Raw genomic sequence first — 23276 nt, 5'->3', positions numbered from 1 at the left:
CTCCCCATCATGAGTCTTATTCATTATCTGAGGCTAAACCCTACATTTTGCATTCATTCTACCAAAGATCCAGATATATCATTGGGTTGGAGACTCAAGAACCAAGACCAGATCCTGAAACCAATGCTAAGTAGAGATCTCCCAACAAACTCTACTCTAGGGTTTTCCATAGGGGGACTGGATCACAGCAACTGAATTGCTTATGGATGCTACAAGTGAGGCATGGTCCTAATGAACCTAGATATTTCTGATTACTTACAGAACTTATCACAGACATTCAACATTCACGCATTTTGGAAGAAAGAATCATATATATTCTCTAGTCTCTGTGAAGAACTGGCTTACACACCAAACTTTCCCTCAGAACATCAAAAGTTTATTGTGTTTAAAAAAAAACACAATCACAGTTGGGAGAAACCCAAGCAATAAGCGTGAAGAGATGTTTGAATTGAACATTCAAAGTGTTTCTGGGCAGAGAAGGGATCCTCTGGGGTCTATTCCAGAGGCAACACATGGTGATGATCAAATGATGGTAGAAAATGGAGAAAAATAGACCCAAGAAGGGCAATAAACAGGGAATAACTCCACAGCAGAGCCTGGACAGATCAGGAAGGCATCATTCTTCTTAGAATAGCTAAAGGGCTGAAAATGCCGAAAAATAGTTGTCTTCAGTGAGGTGAGCAATTGGGATATTGCCAGGCTTATACAGCTTTCAAGGCACACATTTCTTCATTGATCTTCTCTTTGGGAAAAGCCATTGCCTGTAGAAAGACATACATGGTTACTAAAGATTAAGATGAGTATTTTAAGCTCTTTTTTCAGATCCTTTTTCTTCTCCCTTAATCCTTTGTTTTGGAAAAGCCTCATAACATTCCTCTCACATCTGTCCAGTAAACACAACCTGAATACCACTGTTCCAACATGAACTGCATCCCCTACACTCTGAGTAAGGATGAATGAGCAGAGCACTGCTTACCTTCTCTTGGAAGTTTCAACATCACTTTTCAGATTAGAGAAGGTCAATATAGGTATTGACCTTCAAGAGAATTTCATTTCATGCACTGAATCTGCCCTAAGCCCAAGTGAGCCAAACTCTGGAAACCCTTCTTAACTGAAGGTCTGCCTCAGGAAATACAAACCAGGAAGTGCCCAAATGTTTCCTTGAACACTTGGATTCAATACTCTGATGTGAAACAATGGTCTTACGTAGTGGAGGTAATTTCCAAGACTGAAGTTTTGGTCTAGGTACACACGTACGGAAAGAAATAAGGGATCTTGAAGCTTTGGGATACCAGACGATGTCAATGTCTGGCTCTATCCTAGCAAAGATATCCTAGCAAGAGCCATGACTTTCCTATCACTTTAAAGGCATCACAATCCTCTTTCCCATGCTGTTTCCTACCCTTGGTAAACTCCATATATGTCTTCCTCTGCCCACATTAAACCCACCTGTGGATGCCTCACAGAGGCCCCCGGCGTTCACCAGCATTGACCTTGCGCATGCCCTTGATGATGAAGATGGTTCCAACAATGATGCCCACCAGACCCACGACCAGGCCCAGGGCACACACCACATTCTCTGTTGTCTCTGGGAGGGGGGTTGGTGCATCAAACTCTGGGGAAAATAAAACAGAGTATGGTACAGAAGCAATGATCATGGTCTGGAAAAGCACTTAGATGCAAATGTAGACATTTAGTCAATGAAGAGTTACTAGTCACCTAAATAAGAGGAAGACAGAATGATATATGAAGGGAATGCAGATTAACAAGTGGGAGCTGAATAATGGGATAAGACAAGGAATAGGATTTGTAGCAATGGTTATGGATGAGTTACAGTACTCTGGGTCTCAAAGCACCAAAGCATCATGGGAAGAAACCATAGAAGAAATGAGATTGACGGATGGTCCATACCCCAGTGCTTGAGAAGAGGCTCATCCAAACCCCAGTGCTCCACCTTGCAGTCATAGACATCCTCCGCCGAGGGTAGGAAAGGGAGATAGTGGAACTTGCGGAAAAGGTGGTCTTCCCGGGGCAGGAAGACGGTCTCTGACACTCCTGTGGTGACAGGCTTTCCATTTCGAAGCCACGTGACATTGATCACTGGTGGGGAGAACTTGTCGATGAAACAGATGAGGATGTTGGGCTCTCCCAGTTCCACAGGGCTGTTTGAGAGCACCGTCACCTCGGGAGGTTCTGGGGACGCATGACAGAAATTAGGCCTCCCTGCTTAGGCTATACCCTCTCCCTCCCACTGAAGCTTTTGAAAAAGCAATTGGAAATGTGTCCCGAGATTCTATGCCACAGTCTCAGATACCTATCTCTGATACTCTCCCCCATGAATTGGAACCAATGTTATGGTATAAGATATATTGGGATACTTTAAGTAATGGGTATAATTTTATTCCTGTCTCTCCTGGCATAGATTTGGGGCAATGACTCACAGTATGAGTCACTGTGGGTGGTGAGGATAAGATGTGAGCACCTCAGGAAAGGAATAAACTCATACATTGTTCTTGGGCCTTTGGCATGAGAGGTAGGGGCTTGCTGATGGCGACTCTAAGCCCCTGGGAGGGAAAGTCAGTCACAAAAATGTAACACAATCCAAAGCATCTGTTTCAACATTAGGATTGCAATGTCTAGCGGTGTAGAAGTTACCATTGGTGTTTGGGGTGTGGTTGGAGCGCTTTATCAAGATGTCCAGGTTAGCTTTGTCCACAGCTATATTGGCCAAGGCACCCTGGGCCTCAAAGCTGGCAAAACGTCCAAATTCTTCAAGCCGCCACACTGTCTCCTTCTTTTCCATATCCACATGGAAAATCTCATCACCATCAAAGTCAAACATAAACTCGCCTGATGAGTCAGGCTTCAGATAGAACTCAGCCTGGATGATCACATGTTCCTCTGAAAAGGCAGGAAAGGGTGTCAGAGTGGGTACCAGGTGGAAGAGAGTAAGAATAATCCAGTATGTGAGACAAACATGTTGGCAGGGGCAGTGGAACCATACAGAGTGGAACCATACAGAGTGAAGGAGTGGTGGAGGGCAGGGATGAGTCTGAAGATGAGGGTCAGGTGGAGGACATCCAGGCTGAACAGAGTTCTAAGGCAGAAATAAAGGGGCAGAGTTAGAGAGGGTGGATTGAAGGGAAAGAGGGATGAATATCCCTCAGTCTTGTGAAGCTGTTGTTAAGCTCCATGTTACAAGCTGTGAAGTGATCCACTCTTTGGAAATTCACCAGCAGCTGCTAAAAAGGAATTGATCACTCACTGTATTTTCCCAGGCATTGAATACACTTCAGGCTTAGTTGTGTGAATTTCTCAGACTATTGCAGTTTTAAGAATAGGGAGACACTCTTTAAAAGGCTATGTCCTGAACTCTGGAATCAAATGAAATATTGAATTCTCTTCGGTCAATGGATATAAAATTGACATACAAGATTGTATTCACTTTACCTAGAAAACAAATGTTCTGATATCTATACACATATATACTGCAATTCATATCAGGTACCTGGCCTTCCCTCTCCCTGGATACATTGTTGCTCTGGGGCGATGTTCCTTTCTAGTGATCATCAATATAATATCTGTGCTCAAAATATGCTGATAAGATTCACATGCCAAAATTTAACCAGCATGTATTCTCTAAGTACAGGAGCTGAGAACATCTCATATTGTTTTCTCATTGAATCCCCACAAAATTATGTGAGGTTGAAATTTGTAATGGCACTCATTTTTCCAGTAAGAGACATTGAAGCCCAGACAGCAGCTTATTAATGCTTCTCAGATCCTACTCCTCCCTCACATTTGGCACACTTCAAAGTCAATGGTATTAGTCAATATAGACCTAAGTTTTTGCTTCTCTAAACTACATGTGATTGACTTCAATTAATGGTAATGGCAGCACTCCTCCAGACTACAATTTGCTATACTTTCAGATTTATAGCAACATAATACCTGTCATCATTTTGCTCACTTCAAAGATTGTCCTGCAAGTGTCTACAGTTCATCTCTCCAGTGCTTTCAGAGCTCATATCCCTAGATTTGATTCTCTCAGCACCTACCTTTGATAGCCCTGGATTCCTGAGGACACATCAGGAAAGCCACGATAAGAAATCCTAGCACCAGGACTCCATTTATGGTCATTTTCTTCTTTGGTGCTTTGATGGGGGCAGTAGAGCCTTAGACTGGGGTAGAAGTGACAAGACTAGAAGAAAAGAGAAGGTCTGACATTAAAAATTCAAATCACTTAAGGTACAGCCAATCACAAAGACCTTTTGAGATGGCACATCTGTTACTAAGGGAAGGGCTATTGTAAATGGTTCAGGAAAGGAACCACTTCATTCATTAGATAAAGAAATAAAGTTCTTAATCAAATAAACACACAACCAAATAACAACACAAAACATCAGGTTTTTAAGAATGTTGTGAAGTTACTCACAGACTCTTCCATTTCAGCCCAAATGCTAGAAAGAGATGTGCTTGAAGCTTAATAGTGAGAGGAGAGTCAATGGAAACACACCAAAGTGAGAGCTAATGACAGATGATTCCTCTGTGCTGTGACAGCTGGGGATGCTAATTCAGGGCTAATAAACCATCTTAAGAGATGGTAAATTGTCATGCCATGGAGAATGCCTGATTTTGGCAGTGTTGTGTGACAGAGTTTCACTTAAGAAGCTTCTTATTGCTTTAAGATTCTCCTCCATGTCCTACTGTCCCAGAGGGACAACTCAGTCCAAGAGCTGGGCATCCATGGTACTGTACCATATTTAGAGAACATCAGAGGTGAAAGTTAGTTTCAACATTCCCCTAACTATACATGGATGTTAGAGATGTCATAGGTGGTGGTTACTGGAAACCGTGGACTCTAATCTCTACTATTTGAAATATGACCAGAGCTTGGAGTAGACTGGGGGGACACACCTCACTTGAGGAATCAGGTTGATGAATACGGTAGAGCAAATTGGGCAGAGACTATCTATTTTACTGGCAGTAATAGAGATAAGAAACTACAGGAAAGCTTGACCATAACCTTCCTCATGTCATAAGATCATGACTGCTGTCCTCATGACATAAATTATTGAAATTCTGTTCCTAAGAATTTATTTTGATATTCTCTCCTGAGAAAACGGAAAGTTAAAACACTCTGGCCCTGATGTTTCTGAACATACGGGGCCATCATAAGGACAATTAAACCACACATAGAAAGGGCTGGAATCTGAATACAACCAGTGAAGAGAGACCTGTCAGTGAGGCAGGCCATCTGATGGTGAGTTCACTGTTGAATATCAGTCATGACACATATGCTCAGGGTGGATTTCCACACTACTGTGCTGATGCCTTATTTGCCCCACAGCTGCCCTCACAAATTATGAGGGAGAAAACCCTATCATTACTGAATATCTAATCACATCCAAGGGTTTTGAACATCCCCTGACCCTGGTTTTTGGATCACTTGGGAGAGATCCACAACACAGTGTTGCCCTAAAACTGTTAAGAAATACACTTCCTGGAGGCAAAAGAATGGTCCAGATGAGAGTTCTACCGTATCAGTCTCTGCTGAGAGTCGGGTCCGATGATTTAGGCTTTTCATCTCCTCTCTCAGAGGAAAAAGCAAGTCTGATGTTGTTATGCCTGCCCTTTGCTGGCTGGCATACTAAGTTGTTCTTAAGGTGCTCATAAATATATGGTAAACAGGCATTTTATATAAAAACATTTTGTATGTTGTAATAGCACCTTCACCCTCAGGTGTTTTGCAGCAACTTATGATATGGCTGAGTTCTAAAGCACTGATTGGTTCTCCTCAGGAAATTACTACATTTGGGAAACTTTAGAAAATACTTTCATTTCCCTTTTCTGTGACAGGAGAGAAGTTCCTATCTGGACTCTACTCATGGTCACCAGGTCTCTTCCTATACTTGGGGGAGCTTCCTAAGTCTGAGGGGATTTCCGAGGACACTTGAATAAGGTCTTCTCAGTGGCATCAAATGGTGTGGAGCCACTGTGCTAGTAAAAGTCCAGTCTGTAAATAGAAGTCCCTGGAGACACTCTCAACAGAACTGTTTGCTACAATTTTTCTATATAATAGAGACTTCCATCTTTAGACTGTTAGGAAGCCTGAAGGAGCACAGGTCAGTGCAGACTCCTAACTCTGAGGGGTCAAGAACCTGTGGGAAGCCTCTATGGACATCTCAGCTCTTCTAGAGCCCCAAGGGAAAGACTGCCTTGGGAACACAAGGCTGTTGCCAAGACTCCTGCGTGTGAAACCATTGTGTCCACCACCCGAGATAGCTTCAGTCTACCTGCCACCTCCGAAATCTCATACTACTAACTTTCACTTGCAATGTGTAGGCCACATCCAGATCCCAGGGCAAAGAGACTCTTACGTCTATTCCCTGTAGTACCCACAAATCACAGAAGCTGACAGGAAAATTACTAAAATATATTTACATCTTGATACATCTAGATCTCTAGCATCTGTTTATCTCCACCATGGTTCACTCAGGTGGGGTCACCACAGTGGGTAACCTAGAACCAGAAAAAATATTAATTGGGCTCTCAGGGGAGGGTTTGGACATGATAGTTTTCCATGGAGCCAGGTTATGTCTGAGACCTCACCGCTTCATGTGTGTGTGGTTTGTGTTCAACGAACCTCCAGCCCCTTCTTTTGGCTTCCTTCCATGCCTTTTGCTCTTAGCATGCAGAACTTCCTATCAGAGTTGATGGTGGCATTGGGGAGGAATATCAATCCAGGTATGTCCTTCCCAAATCTACATGGAGAAACTTTACTGGTTCTGTTTCATTTCTCCATCCCATCTTGAGAGGTGGCAGAAGCTAGTGTTCTGAAATAAATTTCTTTCAGTGTAAAGACTGCCAACTGTTGATATTAACCAATGTGCTAGAGTGGCGTGGTCGTGGGCCTCCCTAACCTATTCTGTGTGAATAAAGAGACCATGGTGCTTTGGCCCATCTCTAACTTGGGAGAATGACAGTAAGTGAATTTGATTCATTTTCTCTTCACCTGTACCTGAAATATATTCTTAAAAGTCTGAGTTTTTAATAGGCCCTGGGGTTGTGAAATCACGCTTCTCTGCTTGGGTAATCTTTGTCAATAAGAACATGCAGATTAATGCCACACACACACACACACACAGATGCACACACACTCATTAGAGGAGTTCTTCTCGTGATGTTGTATAGGAATTATAGCATACCATAGGATTTATTTGCTAAATTTTAGTAAGTAGAGCATTCTAAAATTTCCTGTAAATTGCACAAACATATCTGAATTCAGCCATTAAACTGTTTGGAACAATGTAAGAATCAATTGTCCCAATTGGATTTAAGATAAATCCTTTTCTACCCCCTGCTGGAAATTTTTGCAGGCAGAAGTGAGTTGAGTTCATCTTACTCACGTTCTAGTTGGGATGGATTCAGAGAGAGGGAGGAAGACGAAAAGGCAGGACATGTCTTAGTGAGAATAAAATGCAGAACCCTCGCTGAAAATTTAAGAAGAATACATGTAGTATGAAGATGAAAAGTTAAGAAACATAAAGATGAATCACTAGGCTTGCTGATCGACTGGATTAAGATAAGGTGCTAGAGAGTGATTAAAAAGAATGTACCTAGTTCATGTGTCAAGTGAATGTCATAAATGACTGAAGGAAATTTTTACACAAAAATAGACTTTGGTGCAGGAGGTGGGGCTTGTTTGCACCAAGTGTGGCATGGGTCCAGCACAGAGTGTGAAGGAACATGTCGGTGAACACAAGAGGACAGGGAGAACATGAGTGGACAAATGGCATAGTGGTCAATGCTGTAAACTATTTTGGAATAACCAGGAGTGAAGATGTAGAGTAAACTCACACAATTTGGATTTCTGAGGTTACTTTTAAACTTTAAAACTTTTAAAGATGGAAGAAAGAAGAGAACTAGGCCTGCGGATTGCTATGGGTTTCACTGGAAGGTGTTTTGGAACGCACTTTCTCTCACCAATTAAAAAACCCACAAATAATGACTATATTAAATCTTACCATCATATCTTCTAGATAATAATTGCATTTACAATTTGTTCTGTGAAATCTGAGCTTTAAAAAATCTTAGGGTAAGGTTCCACTTAGGGGGTAAACATGGTGGTATTCTCAATCAAGTGTCTGATCCTGTGGCCAATAAAATGAGTCCATTGAAAACTGTAAAATCACTTCAACATAAGTGCAGTCAGAAGGGATGGCATCGTTTTGTCTTGACATTGTGCCTATAGGTGAATATTCAAAGGTTTTCAGGAAAAAACTTCCCCGTTTTTTTGTTGGTTTGTTTGTTTTTGTTTTTGTCTTTTTCATAATGCACAGTAAAAGTGGTACTAGGATATTCTCTTTTGTGGTCAATAGTATTTGATCTTCTTAAATTTTGACGGAGTATTCAGCGGGCTTGGAAAGGTCAAAGCTCTTAATTCAGGATGCATTACCTAATATTTCTACATGTACATCTGAAATTCTCAGGTATGTTTGATGTAATTAGGTTGTTTAATGATTACTAGGTTAATGACCTTTAAAGTCTCTTTATACTAAGTATCACTGGGCTTTTTGTGTTTTTGTTTATTTGTTTGTTTGGTTGTTTGTTTATTTTGAGAGACAGAGTCAGAGAGAGGGAGGAGCAGAATCCCAAGCAGGATCTGTGATATCAGGGCAGAGCTTGTGTGGGGCTTGAACTCACAAACCCTGAGATCATGACCTAAGCTGAGATCAAGAGTAGATGCTTAAGGGACTGAGCTACCTAGCCACCTCTGTTTATTTTTTTGTTTTTGTTTTGATAAGCACACAAAATGGAATGTGCTTTTAAAAATACTGTGTTTTGAGGGCTCCTGGGTGGTTTAGTTGGTTCACAACTGACTTCGGCTGCGGTCATGATCTCAAGTTCGTGAGATCCAACCCTGCATCGGGTTCTGTGCAGATGGTTCAGAGCCTGAAGTTTGTTTTGGGTTCTGTGTCTCCCTCTCTCTCTGCCCCTCCCTGGCTCACACTGTTTCTCTCTTGCTCTCTCTCAAAAATAAGTAAACATTAAACACATTTTTTTAAAATCCTGTTTTTTGAGGGTTAAAATTATTTTTTAATTTTTAAATTTTTTAAAAATGTAATTTATTGTCAAGTTGGCTAACATACACTGCATCCAGTGTGCTCTTGGTTCTGGGGGTAGATTCCCATGATTTATCGCTTACATACAACACCCAGTGCTCGTCCCCACAAGTGCCTAAAACTATTTGTTACTTAAAAAATGTTTGATTGAACTCCAGTAATATTATATTAGTTTCAGGTGTAGAGCATAGTCATTTCACAATGATATACATTAGGATATGCTCTCCAGAAGTGTAGTTATCATGTATAACCCCACAATGTTATTACAATATTTGTGACTATATTCGCTATGGTGTAGGCTTCATCTCCAGGACTTAGTTATTTTACAACCGGAAGTTTGTACCTCTTAATCTCCTTCTTGAATTTCAACCATCCCCCCCATCCCTCTCTGGCAACAACTAGTTTATTCTCCACATTTATGAGTGTTTCTTCCTTTTTGTTGTTGGTGTTTGGTTTGTTTTAGAGTCCATATATGTTAAGTCATACAGCTTGTATAAGTCACACTCATACAAAGTTGTGTTTCAAAAAAGAAAAAGTAAATGTATATCACTTCGACTCGTAACAGTAAATGTGTAACACCCTTTCTACTGCTCCATGACAAATTTAATCTTAGGCTCATTTTCTAGGTCTTTTCTGGAAATCTGATAAAGGAGGAATGTCAGCTAGATTTTTAGAGAAAACTGTGGTCAAAATGCCCTTTGCTTGGTAAATCATATCATGTCTGGGAAGAATACTGGATGAAGTCTAACAAATGGTGGGAACCCACAGTTTGATCATCACTAAATGCAGTGACCCTTGTAACCGGGGTCTGGAAGTAATGCTCATGGAGTTGTTATTAGACTTACAGGCTCCAAGGGAGTTGAGGATGCTAATCCAGGGCAGACTCCACTCCCATAGGTGTCAATTCATCTCCCACACCTAAAGTCTCCCTTGGGGGTGGGGTGGGCAGAGACTAGCACCTGGACTGCATTATGGACTTTTTCAAGACTATGTCCCACTGAAGATAAAAATATCTGATGCGGCCCCTTTGACATGCTTTGATTTCTGTCTGTCATCCTACTGAGTGAATCTAGAGCCAAGTGTTGCCTGGGGCAATCATGTGAATCTGCATTTCAATGTAAGAAAATCCCCTGAGTCTTAATATATGAACAATTTCATTTCATTTCTTTCATATATGTGTGTGTGTGTGTGTGTGTGTGTGTATGGGAATGCTGTCTTTTTATCCATTAGAAATATATATATGATATATAATATATATCACATATAAATTATATGAATATTAAATATGTGTATGTATCATATATACTACATCTCATATATAAATTATATTCTTATAAATAAATATATAATTTCATAAGACATTTTTAAAACATTTCATATGTTTACAGCTTTAACATAATCTCACACCTGATATTTTATTTTCCCTTAAAAAAAATTAATTCTAGTTGGTTAGCATACAGTGTTACATTGGTTTCAGGTCTATAATACAATGATTCCATACAACACTTGCATACATTACCCAATGCTCATCACAAGTGTCTTCCTTAATTCCTATCACCTATTTCACGCATCCCCCAAACCCCCATCTGGCATCTACATGTGTTCTCCATAATTAAGAGTCTGTTTCTTGATTTGTCTCTTTTTTACCTCTTTGCTCAACTGTTTTGTTTCTTAAATTCCACAAGTGAGTGAAATCATATGGTATTTGTCTTCTTTGACTTATTTTGCTTATTATTATGCCCTTTAGCACCATCCGTGTGGTTGCAAATGGCAGGATTTGGCTTGCAATGGCAAGCCTTAAAAAAACGCTGAATAATATCCTATTGTGTGTGTGGAATATATATATTCCACATATAGTATGTGTGTGTGTGTGTGTGTGTGTGTGTGTGTGTATGTGTGTGTGTATATACACCACATCTTCTCTATGTATTCATCAATCGATAGGCACTTGGGCTGCTTCCATAACTGGCTATTGTAGGTAATGCTGCCATAAACATCAGGGTGCATGCATTCTCTTGAAATAGTGTTTTTGTATTCTTTTGGTAAATACCCACTAGTGCAACTGCTGAATCACAGGGTAGTTCTATTTTTAACTTTTGGAGGTATGTCCATACCATTTTCCACAGTGACTGCACCAGTTCACATTCTCACCAACAATGCTGAGGGTTCTCTTTTCCCCACATCCTCCCCAACACTGGTTTTGTCTTGTTCTCTTTACTTTATCCCTTCTGACAGGTGTGAGGTGATATCTTGTTAGAGGTTTGATGTGTGTTCTCTGATGGTAAGTGATGATGAACATCTTGTCATGTTTGTATTGGCCATCTGTAAGTCTTCCTTGGACAAATGTCTTTTCATGTCTTCCCAGTTTTTAATTGTATTATTTATTTTGGGGGTATTGAGTTGTATAAGTTCTCTATAACTTTCAGATACTAACCATTTATTAGATATGTCATTGGCAGATATCTTCTCCCATGCTGTAGGTAGCCTTTGAGTTTTGTTGATTGTTTCCTTCCCTGTGCAGAATATTTTTATTTTGATGTAGTCCCAATAATTTTTGTTTGTTTCTTTTTGTCTTTGTTCCCTTGCCTCAGGAGACATATCTAGAAAGAAGTTGCTCTGGCCAATGTCAAAAAGGTTACTGCCTCTGTTCTCTTCTTGGATATTCAAGGTTTGAAGTCTCACACTTAGGTTTTTATTCCATTTTGAATTTATTTTTGTGTGTGATACAAGAAAATGTCCAGTTTCATTCTTTTGCATGCTGCTGTCCAGTTTTCCCTAATCCATTCATTGAAGAGACTGTCTTTTCCCTATTGGATATTGTTTCCTGCTTTGTCAAAGATTAAATGGCCATATAGTTGTGGATTTATTCCCAGATTCTTGGTATTTATGGGTGTTCTGTTCTATTTATCTATATGTCTATTTTTTGTGCCTGTACCATACTGTTTTGATTACTACAACTTTGCAATATAACTGGATGTCTGGAATTGTGATGCCTCCAGCTTGGTCTTCCTTTTTCAAGTTTGCTTTGGCTATTTGGGACATTTTGTGTTTCCATACAAATTTTAGGATCGTTTGTTCTAGTTCTGTGAAAAATGTTGTTAGTACTTTGATAAGGTTTGTGTAAACTGTGTGGATTGCTTTGGATAGTACAGACATTTCAACAATATTTATTCTTCCAATTCTTGAACATGAAATGTCTTTGTATTTATTTCTGTCATCTTCAATTTCTTCCCTCATTGTTTTATAGCTTTCAGAGTACAAGCCTTTTACCTGTTCAGTTAGGTTTATTGCTAAGTGTCTTACTGTTTTGTGTGCAATTGTAAATGGGATTGTATCCTTGATTTCTCTTTCTGCTGCTTCATTATTGGTGTATAGAAATGCAACAGATCTCTGTCCATTGATTTTATTGAATTCATTTGTCAGTTCTAGCAGTTTTTTGGTGGAATCTTTTGGTTTTCTTTGTATAGTAGTAATTCATCTGCAAAGAGTGAAGTTTCACTTCTTTTTCACCCATTTGGATACTTTAATTTCTTTCTATTTTGTGTACTGTGGCTAGCACTTCCAGGAGAATTTTTTTTAAGTTTTAATTATTTATTTTGGACGAGACAGAGAGAGGGAGAGGAGGGGAGTGGCACAGAGAGGGAGAGACAGAGAATCCCAAGCAGGCTTCGTACTGTCAGCACAGAGCCTCACACGTGGCTCGATCTCAGAAACTGTGAGCACATGACCTGAGCCAAAATCCAGAGTCAGACGCTTCACCTACTGGACCACCCAGGTGCCCCAGGACTTCCAGGAGTATGTTAAACAAAATGGTGAGAATAGACAAACCTATCTTGTTCATGGCCTTCAGGGAAAAGCTCTTAGTTTTTCCCCATTATGGATGTATTATCTGTGGTTTTTCCATAAATGGCTTTAAGTATATTGAGATATTCTCTCTATACACAGTTGGTTAAGGGTTTTGTTTTTTTTTTTATCATGAATGGATTTCACATTTCGTCATTAGCTTTCTCTGTGTCTTTTGAGATGATTATATGGTTCTTATTCCTTCTCTTGGTGCCTGTGATGTATCATGTTGATTTGTGCATATTGAGCCACCCTTGCAACCCAGGTAAATCTCACCTGCTTGTGGTGAATGAATTATTTAATGTATTGTTGGATTCCATTTGTAGTATTTGGTAGAGGATATTTGCATCTAGGTTCATCAGGGATTTTGGTCTGTAGTTCTCATTTTTAATGATGTGTTTATCTGGTTTTGGTATCAGGGTAATGCTGGCCTCATAGAATGAGTGTGGAAGTTTTCCCTGTTTTTAAGTTTTGGAGTAGTTTGTGAAGAATAGATATTAAGTCTTCTTTAAATGTTTGGTGGAATTTGCCTGTGAGCCATCTAGTCCTGGATATTTGTTAGTTGGTAGTTTTTATTTTTGTTTTTTTTGTAATTACTGATTCAAATTCTTTGCTGGTTATCATTCTGTTCACATTTTCTATTTATTTCTGTTTCAGTTTTGGTAGATTACATGTCTAGGAATTCATTTCTTTTAGGTTGTCCAATTTGTTGGCATATCATTTTTCATAATATTCTGTAATGATTTTTTGTATTCCTATGGTCGTCATTGTTTTTTCTCCTCTTTCATTTCTGATTTAATTTGAGTCCTTTTCTTTTTTCTTGGCATGTCTGGCTAGAGGTTTATTAATCTTCTTGATTTTTTTCAAAAGAACCAACTCTTCCCTTCATTGATCTGATCTATTGTTTTTCAGGTTTCTTATCCCTTCTTTATGTTCTAACCTGTATTATTTCCTTCTTTCTGCTGGTTTTAGATTTTGTGTGTTATTTTCATAGCTCTTTGAAGGTTAGGTTGTTTATTTCAGATTTTTCTTGCTTTTGAGGTAGACCTGTATTGCTATCAAGTTTCCTCTTGGAACCACTTTTGCTGCATCCCACAGGTTTTGATCCGTTGTGATTTCATTTTCATTGGTTTCCATGTGCTTTTAAATTTCTTCTTTGATTTCCTGCTTGACCCATTCATTGTTTAGTAGCATGACACTTAACCTCTATTGTTGTGCACTCTGGGTCTAATGTTCTGTCTTGTCTAGCAAAAGAGAGGGATGCAGGATGAAAAGGAGAGATGACTAATGTCCAGGAAAAGACAAGAGCCCCAAACAAGGGTTCTTGCCCCGTATTTATTAAGATCATAAGGCTTACAAATGTGATGGGCATGCACAAAGAGACAAAGAAACTGTGAGCATTAACTTGGGGACAGGAGGCAAAAGGGTGATTTTGAAGATATACAGTGTTTGGGGTTTGGGTCAGTATAAAATAAAATCCTGGTGCTGGGCAGATGGGCAGATGGTTGTTAACAGCACACAGGAGGTGCCATGTCTGTTTATCTTAGCTAGCCTAAGGGATGAGATAGATAGGGGGAAAAACCTCAGGGTTAACAAGGCACCTTCTCTTTTGTTAACCATCTCCACTCTGGGCTGCTTCACCTGCAGCGCAGTGGTCCATAGTCCAGTTCACCAGATTACCTAACTGGACCCTTTTCTCCTGTGAAAGCAGCTTTTCTGCTATAGTACTTAAGTGGGGGGACATTTTTGCCCTGCATGCCTAATCTTGTTTACCTCATATGCCTTTGTATTGGAGCCTTTGCACCTGTGCCTATTTTGGGCCTTTGCCCCTCCCTCTGTATTCTGGGGTGCCTTTGCACCTCCCTATTCTTGGGGGGCCTTTGCATCCCCCTATTCTTGGGGTGCCCATCTGGTTTACCCAAACTCGGGTGTGAGCATTCTATGGCTTTGTATTTCTTTATGCCTTGTTAACCCTTTGGTGTAAGCCCGAAGGATTCCTAAGCTTATCCCCCACACTCCACATATTTGTGATGTTTCCTGATTTTTCCTTGTGGTTGACCTCTATTTTCATAGTGCTATGGTCAGAAAAGATGCATGGTATGACTGATTTTGAATTTGTTGAGGCTTGTTTTATAGGCTAATATGTGATCTATTCTGGAGAATATTCCATGTGCACTTGGAAAAAGTGTGTACTCAGCTGTTTTAGGATGGAATGTTCTGAATATGTCTGTCAAATCCATTTCTTCCAGTGTGTCATGCAAAGTCATTGTTTCCTTTTGGAACAATTTTCCTTTTGGATGAGCTGTCCATTAGTGCTTGTGTGTTCTTAAAGTCCCTTAGTATTGTTGTGTTATTATCAATTAGCTCCTTTATGGTGTTATTAACTGTTTGTTGTAATTGGATGTTCCTATGTTGGATATATAAATATTAATAATTGTTATGTCTTCTTATTGGATAGCCTCTTTATTATTATATGGTCTCATTTTTCTCTTGTTACAGTCTTTCTTTAAAGTCTGCTCTGTCCAATTTAAGTGTTTTTACTCCAGCTTTCTATTGACATCTGTTTGGAAGGTATATGTTTCTCCATCCCCTCACTTTCTGTTTTTAAATTTAAAAAAATTTTTTAATGTTTATTTATTTTTGAGAGAGAAAGACAGAGCGTGAGTGGGGAGGGTCAGAGAGAGAGGGAGACACAGAATCCAAAGCAGGCTCCAGAGCACAGAGCCCAACATGAGACTCGAACTCACAAGCTGTGAGATCATGACCTGAGCAGAAGTTGGATACTTAACCAACTGAACCTCCATCCCCTCACTTTAAATCTGCAGGTATCTTTTTAGGCAGCATATAGATGGGTCTTGTTTTTTTTAAATTTATTCAGACACCTGTATCTTAGATTGGAGCATTTAGTCCTTTTACGTTAACAACTATTGATAGATATGTATTCATTTTCATTTCATTTTTTTGTTTTGTGGTGGTTTCTGAAGTTTTTCTCTGATCCTTTCTTTTCTTTTTCTCTCTTTCAAGGTTTACTGAATTTCTTTAGTGATATATTTGAATTTCTTTCTCTATATTCTTTGCATATTTATTAGTGGTTTTTGGTAGATGGCAGACATTGGGTTTGTATAAAACCTCTTCTGCGTATAGCAGTCTATATTCAGTTTATTGTTTAAGTTTGAACCCGTTTTGTACTCCTGACTTCTTCATGTTTCAGGTATATTGTATCATAGTTTACATCCTTTCTTTTTATGATTTCCTTGATTGATTTTTTACAGAAATATTCATTTTTTACTTCTTTTGTATTTCCTACCTTCTTACTTTGGTCCTTGCTTTCCACTCAAACAGTCTCCTTTAATATTTCTTACAGGGATAGTTTAGTACTCATGAACTTCTATTTGTCTGGGAAACTCTTTATCTCTCCTTCTATTCTGAATGAAAGCCTTGCTGGATAGAGTATTCTTGGCTGGAGATTTTTCCCAGTCAGCATTTGAAAATATCATGCCACTGCCTTCTGCCTTGGAAAGTTTCTGCTGAATAATCCTCTGCATGTCTCATGTATTTTACCTTGCCTTTTACTGTCTTTTTTTTTTTGATTGTTTGCTGCTTTTGAAACATTTTATTTATCATGATATTTTGCCACTTTAATGAAAATATGTCCTGGAGTCTGGCTACTTTTGTTGAATTTATGGGGATTCACTGTGCCACCTGGATGTAGCTATCTGTTTCCTTCCCAGAGGAGGGAAGTTCAGCTTCTTTCTTCAACTAAATTTTCTCCCAATTGCTCTGTCTTTTTCTCCTGGAATACCTGTAATACAAATACTGTTGCATTTGATAGAGTCACTGAGTTCCCTAAGTGTATTAATGTTCTCCATCCCCTCACTTTCTGTTTTTAAATTTAAAAAAATTTTTTAATGTTTATTTATTTTTGAGAGAGAAAGACAGAGCGTGAGTGGGGAGGGTCAGAGAGAGAGGGAGACACAGAATCCAAAGCAGGCTCCAGAGCACAGAGCCCAACATGAGACTCGTTACACAAAACATGAGAATGTTTTGTGTAATTATTTCCCTCGTTTTTGCTCAGCTTGATTACTTTCTATGACTTTGTCCTTTAGGCCATTCATTTGTTTCTCTGCATAGCCAGCCTGCTGTTCATTCCATCAATGGTGTTTCTCATCTTGTTTATTGAGCCCTTTGTCTCTGCTTTGTTATTCCTTATCTCTGTGTTAAGGGTCTCACTTATGTCTTCCATACTTTTCTAAAATCCAGGGAGTATCATTATAATTATTGTTTTAAATACTCCACAGGTATGTTACTTGTATCTGTTTTGCTTAGATCTCTGGCTGTGGCTTTGTCCTGTTCTTTCATTTGGGATAGATTTCTCTGTCCTGTCATTTTGTCTAAGTATCTGTGCCTGTTTCTAGTTACTAGAAAAGTCAGACTAGTCTCCTGTCTTGAGGGTAATGGCCTCATGAAGAAGAGATCCTGCAGTGCTCTGTCATTTATTGTCCCTTGTACCACATGGCCTTGCACTTCTGGGAGTTTCTTCAGTGCATGTTGTGTGTGCCCTGCTGTTTTCTCCTGGTTGCTTTGTCCTTCAGGCCGATTGTCTATAAAGGCTCTCCTTGCCTGCCATAGGCAGCATTTGGTCCTTGCCCTGAATGTGGTGCATTTTAACTAAGGGTGCTCTGATCTGCTTGTGCAATGAAACCTATTGCCACTACTGCAGGAACTGAGGCTTTGCAAAACTACCAGGACAATTTCTTTAGGGGTTTGTTTTCCATATGTACTCCCTTGTGTTGTCAGTCTATTATTCACCTTTCTCTCAAACTGGGGCTCTATCCCCTTCACAGCAGCCACTGTCCGTGTGTCTCCCAAACTATGTCTTCACACTTCATACCTTCTCTGATATGACCTTTTCTCTATCTTTAGTTGTAGAATGTGTTCTGCTTCTCTATAGTGGTCTCTAGACTTCTGGGATATTTAGGATGATTTGATAGTTATCAAGTTCTATTCATGGGACAAGGTGAGGCTAGGGTCTCCTCTCCACCACCATCATTGCCCACTCTTGTTTCGCTTGTTTTTTGTTATCAAACTTAATTGAAATGAAATAAACCTATTACAAATACCCTAGGACTGGTGCGTAGTATTTTAAAATATACCAAAAAGATATTAAAATATTATGGTGAGATACTTCTGTATTTCTAGGACAAGATGGAATAGATATAATTTTTCCTATTGATAATTGTTACAGAAAAGACAAACAGAAGATTCTAAAAGGTGGACAAAAGAAGGCAAGAAGGCAGATTGGCTATGGAATTTAGACTCAGCAGTGACATAGTGGTGATTTCCTTATTTTTGTTTTTGTTGATCTTTTTAAAAGTTGTTTAATGTTTATTTATTTTTGAGAGGGAGACAAAGCATGAACAGGGGAGGGGCATAGAGAGAGGAAGACACAGAATCTGAAACAGGCTCCAGGCTCTGAGCTGTCAGCACAGAGCCTGATGTGGGGCTCGAACCCATGAATCATGAGCTCATGACCTGAGCCAGTATCAGATGCTCAACTGGCTGAGCCACCTAGGTGCTCTTGTTTTTGTTTATCTTAATGAATATATGTACAAATGGTGCTTAAAGAAACTGGACACCAGGAAACATGAAAAAGTGCAGAGCTAAATATCCTTTTAAAAAGCATGTTGTGGGGCACCTGGGTGGCTCATTCTGTTAAGCATCTGACCCCAGCTCAGGTCATGATCTCACGGTTTGTGAGTTGGAGCCCCACATCAAACTCTGTGCTAACAGCTCGGAGGTTGAAGCCTGCTTCAGATTCTGTGTCCCAATCTCTTTGCCCCTCCTGCACTCATGCTTGGTCTCTCTTTCTCTCAAAAGTAGATAAACATTAAAAATTTTTTTAAAATAAAAAATATAAAATAGCATGCTTTCTTGGGGCCCCAGTGTGGTTCAGTCAGTTAAACATCAGACGTAGGCTCAAGGCATGACCTCATGGTTCAAGAATTGAAACCCCACATCGGCCTCTCTGCTGTCAGCATGGAGCCCCCTTTGTAACCTCTGTCTTCCTGCCTCTGCCCTTTCGCTACTCACTCTCTCTCTCTCAAAATTAAAATTAAAAAAAATTTTAACATGCTTTCTTTACTCAAATGAACAGGGAAGGACAGCCTTAGCAAGGCAAATTATGTAGAAGTAACCACACCATGCTAGCCAAAAGTTTCAGAAAAATCTCTGCCTCCCAAGTCCACCTCAGGCAGGAAAGGCTGAGTCGGGGGCCTAGACTAGCACACAACCTGGATGTAGGGAAGCACCCCATAAGCCCATCAGGACTGTGTCAGACAAAGCCTATGCAGGATTCAGGTCTTTCACCACTACGTATAAATAGTAGACCACTTCCATACTGTGTCATTGGGGAAATCTCTACAGAGGGTCTGGATTCCTACTCCACACAGTTGTCAATGAGGCAGCTGTCTCCTCCTCTTCCAGGGTTTGTCAGAAGACCGATGGAAATCTGGCACTTTTCACCACCATCTAGTTGTCATAAGACACTCTTATCATCACAGTGCCAGGGGAAGCTGTGTGAGAACAGTGCAAAGATGCCCCTCATTTCCCAGCCTGGTTTGTACAAGCAGAAGGCTAGTGAGGAGCCTGAATTTCTATACCGACCCTGAGGGTGCAAGGCATTCCTGCCCTGTGGGTATCAATGGAGCCAGGTGAGAACTTGGAATTTCACACCTATTTGGCAGTAAGGAAGTGGTGGCAACTCCCTTCTCCTCTTGGCCTGGTATCTGGGACATCAGGGTAAAACAAATCTAAATAGGATCCAGAATCCTTTAACATAATATTCAAAATGTCCATGGCATAATAAAATATACAGCATACCATGCACCAGAGAAATCTCAATATGAATGAGAAAAGTCAATCAACAGAGAACACTGCTGAGATGATACGTGTGTCAGAATTATCTTTAAAGGATCTCAAAGCTATGCTGTTATCAAAAAATGTTTGGATGACAAATTATGAACCAATTTAAGTGAAAAAATTAGAAAGTCAACCGAAGAAGCAGAAGATATAAAGACTAAATGGAGATTTTTGAATTGAAAATAATGACCCAAAATGAATTCTCACTGGATGGACTAAAGAGCAGGATGAAGAGAAGAGAGGAAAGTATCAGCTAACTGAATACAGAACAGAAATTATCCAATCTGAACAACAGAGAGAAAATGGAGTCTGTCATGAGTCTGTCAAGTTAATACTTGCTAAGCAGAAAACAAGTCTCTTACTTTGAGGTTTCGGTGAAGCATGTGTCTAGTCTAAATGAGACTCATGATGCTTGGAATTGGCACAAGGGTCTCATCACTAGGAAGAGGTGTAGGATGATAGTGACATGCAGCTGTAGGTCAGCCCCTGCAAGGTGACAGACCCAGCATCATTTACTTGCAAGGCCTGTGCTCAGAGGTTTGTATGAGTACATTTTTTCAGTTTGGATGTGGTCCATGTGGTTGTGATATAAGGCAGGGTTGTGCCAGACAATGGGGAAGACCTTATGGGTAAGGTGTGGAGAGGAGTGTAGGTGGCAATTTCCAATATGGAGGAGGTGCTGGTGGTGCTGGTGGGAACAACTAGGAGAGCAGGGTGTGTTGTGGGATGTTAGGTGGAGAGAAAAACTGTAATCTAGGACACTGAGCCAGGAAAACAGCACCAAGAGGTCCTGGATCATCGAGTTGAGAACATCTGCCTGGGAAGTTTTAAAGAAGTGCCTATATGGTTAGCATAGTTTAGAATATGTCATTTGGCTTGCCTGCAATAAAGGTGAAATGACACCTAGTGCTGCCAGGAATGTGGCAGAGGTACAGTTTACAAACACTTGGATAAAAATTAGTTTTCTGAGGCTGGTCCTCAGCTCTTTCTATAGACTCCTATAGTGTTGTATACAGACCTCAGTGTAAATCATTTGATTGATTTGATTGCATTTGATTAGCTGTGGGGTCGCCTTCTGACTGAGCAATGTGGATACAGAGGGAAGACAAGGTGTATCTTGTATCTTTGAAGCTAGAGGTCCTTTACCTCTTCCTCTAAGCAGCAATGGGGGCCTGGCCCTCCTCTGCTGATTGTGGCCACTAGATCCCAGGGTTCCTTTTTGAATGTCATTTCCTCATGTGCCTGGCATCTACCAGGTGCCTCTTTTCTTCTCTCTAATGTCCACACAGTTCCACTCATGGGTCCCAGAGCTATAATGTCAATCTTCTGCAAAACTTTTGATGAGTTTCGTTTAAGTTTATTAGCCTTTATAATTTGCACGGTGTGGAAAACCTGGTGGTGTTAGCTTTGCCATTGATAGTGGGCCATCATTGGGCCAGTAAATCTTAGAGATCTAAGTGATTCCATGAAATGAAACAATATCCGTATTATAGGAACCCAGAAGAAGAAGAGCAAGAGAAAGAGGCAGAAGGTTTATTTGAATGAATTATAGCTGAGAACTTCCCTAATCTGGGGAATGAAACAGGCATCCAAGCGTAAGAGGCACAGAGAACTCCCTTCAAAGTCAACAAAAACAGGTCAACACCACGACATATCAGTTTCCAGTGAAACTGGAAAAATACAAAAATAGAGAATTCTGAAAGCAGCTAGGAACTAAAAGTCTTTAACCTACAAGGGTGGACACTTATCTAGTACCAGACCTGTCAACTGAAACATGGCAGGCCAGAAGGGAGTGGCAGGAAATAGTTAATGTGCTGAACAGGAAAATATGCAGCCCCAAATCCCTTACCCTGCAAGCCTGTTATTCAGAATGGAAGGAGAGATAAAGATTTTCCCAGTGAAACAAAAACTAAAGGAGTTCATCACTACTAAACCAGTCCTGCAAGAGATTCTAAGGGGGACTCAATGAATAGAAAGCAGCAAAGAGTATAAAGAACCACAGAATAACATGAAAACACAAAATCTATAGATAAAACAATGGCATTAAATTCTTATCTTTCAAAAATCACTCTGAATGTGAATGGACTAAATGCTCTATCAAAAGACATAGGGTATCAGAATGGATTAAAAACAAAAAACAAAAATGAGACCCAGCTCTATGTTACCTACAAGAGACTCATTTTAGACATAAGACACATGTTGATTGAAAGTGAGGGGATAGAGAACCATCTATAATGCTAACAGATGTCAAAAAAACCCCAAAAACGTTGGAACAGCCATACCTATATCAGACAAGGTAGATTTTTAAAATAATGACGCTAATAAGAGATGAAGAAAGGCATTTATCAAAATTAAGGGGTCTATCCATCAAGAAGAGCTAACAATTGTAAATATTCATGCCCCCAAGTTGGGCAACACCAATATATCAATCAATTAATCACAAACAGGCAAACTTATTGATAATAATACCTTAACTGTAGGAGATTTTAGTCTTCCACTTAGTACTAATGGAAAGATCATCTAAGCACAGAATCAACAAAGAAACAATGGCTCTGAGTGACACATTAGACCCGATAGACTGAACAAATCTATTCAGAACGTTTCATGCTAAGCAGCAGAATACACATGCTTCTCAAGCACACATGGAACGTTCTCCAGAATAGATCACATATTGGGTCACAAATCAGACATTAACAGGTATAAAAAGACTGAGATCTTATCATGCATTTTTTTTTTCAGATCATAAGTCTATATGAAACTTACCACAAGAACAAATTTGGGAAGCCCTCAAATACATGGAGGTTAAAGAACATCCTAACAAAGAATAAATTGGTTAACCAAGAAGTTTAGGAAGAAATAAAAAAATGCATGGAAGCAAATGAAAATGAAGACATGACAGTCCAACCCCTTTAGGATGCAGCAAAAGCAGTCTTAAAACAAAACTACATTGCAATTCATGCCTATTTCTAGAAGCAAGAAAGATCTCAAATACACAACGTCACCTTATACCTAAAGGAGCTAGAAAAGTAGCAGCAAATAAAACCCCAAGCCAGCAGAAGAAGGGAAATAAAAAGATTAGAGCAGAAGTAAATGATATAGAATCCCCCCAAAAGAGTAGAACAGATCAATGAAATTAAGAGATGATGTTTTGAAAGAAGAAACCAAATTGATAACCCCCTAGTTAGACTTCTCAAAATGAAAAGAGAGAGGACCGAAATGTACAAAATCACAAATGAAAGAGGAGAGATCACAACCACCATGGAAATACAATTATAAGAGAATAGTATAAAAAATTATATGCCACATCAGGATAATCTGGAAGAAATGGACAAATTCCAAGACTTTCACACACTACCAAAACTCAAATAGGAAGAAATAGAAATTTTGAAC

The 23276-nt window shown here is 39.7% G+C and overlaps 1 protein-coding gene across 1 annotated transcript; it reads right to left on the bottom strand.

Moving 5' to 3' along the window:
* Positions 1 to 354: 354 nt before the first annotated feature.
* LOC125165421 (HLA class II histocompatibility antigen, DR alpha chain-like) lies at positions 355 to 4216 on the bottom strand. Its single transcript, XM_047858311.1, has 5 exons — positions 4059 to 4216; positions 2656 to 2901; positions 1912 to 2193; positions 1450 to 1615; positions 355 to 761 (listed from the first exon to the last, which is right to left on the bottom strand). The coding sequence occupies exons 1-4, from the start codon at positions 4138 to 4140 to the stop codon at positions 1461 to 1463; spliced, it is 765 nt and encodes a 254-aa protein (XP_047714267.1). The 5' UTR covers positions 4141 to 4216; the 3' UTR covers positions 355 to 761; positions 1450 to 1460.
* Positions 4217 to 23276: the final 19060 nt, after the last annotated feature.

The sequence above is a fragment of the Prionailurus viverrinus genome, chromosome B2 (genome assembly GCF_022837055.1).
Source record: "Prionailurus viverrinus isolate Anna chromosome B2, UM_Priviv_1.0, whole genome shotgun sequence".
In the NCBI taxonomy this organism is placed as follows: Eukaryota; Metazoa; Chordata; class Mammalia; order Carnivora; family Felidae; genus Prionailurus; species Prionailurus viverrinus.
This window is presented reverse-complemented; position numbering and strand designations above follow the sequence as displayed.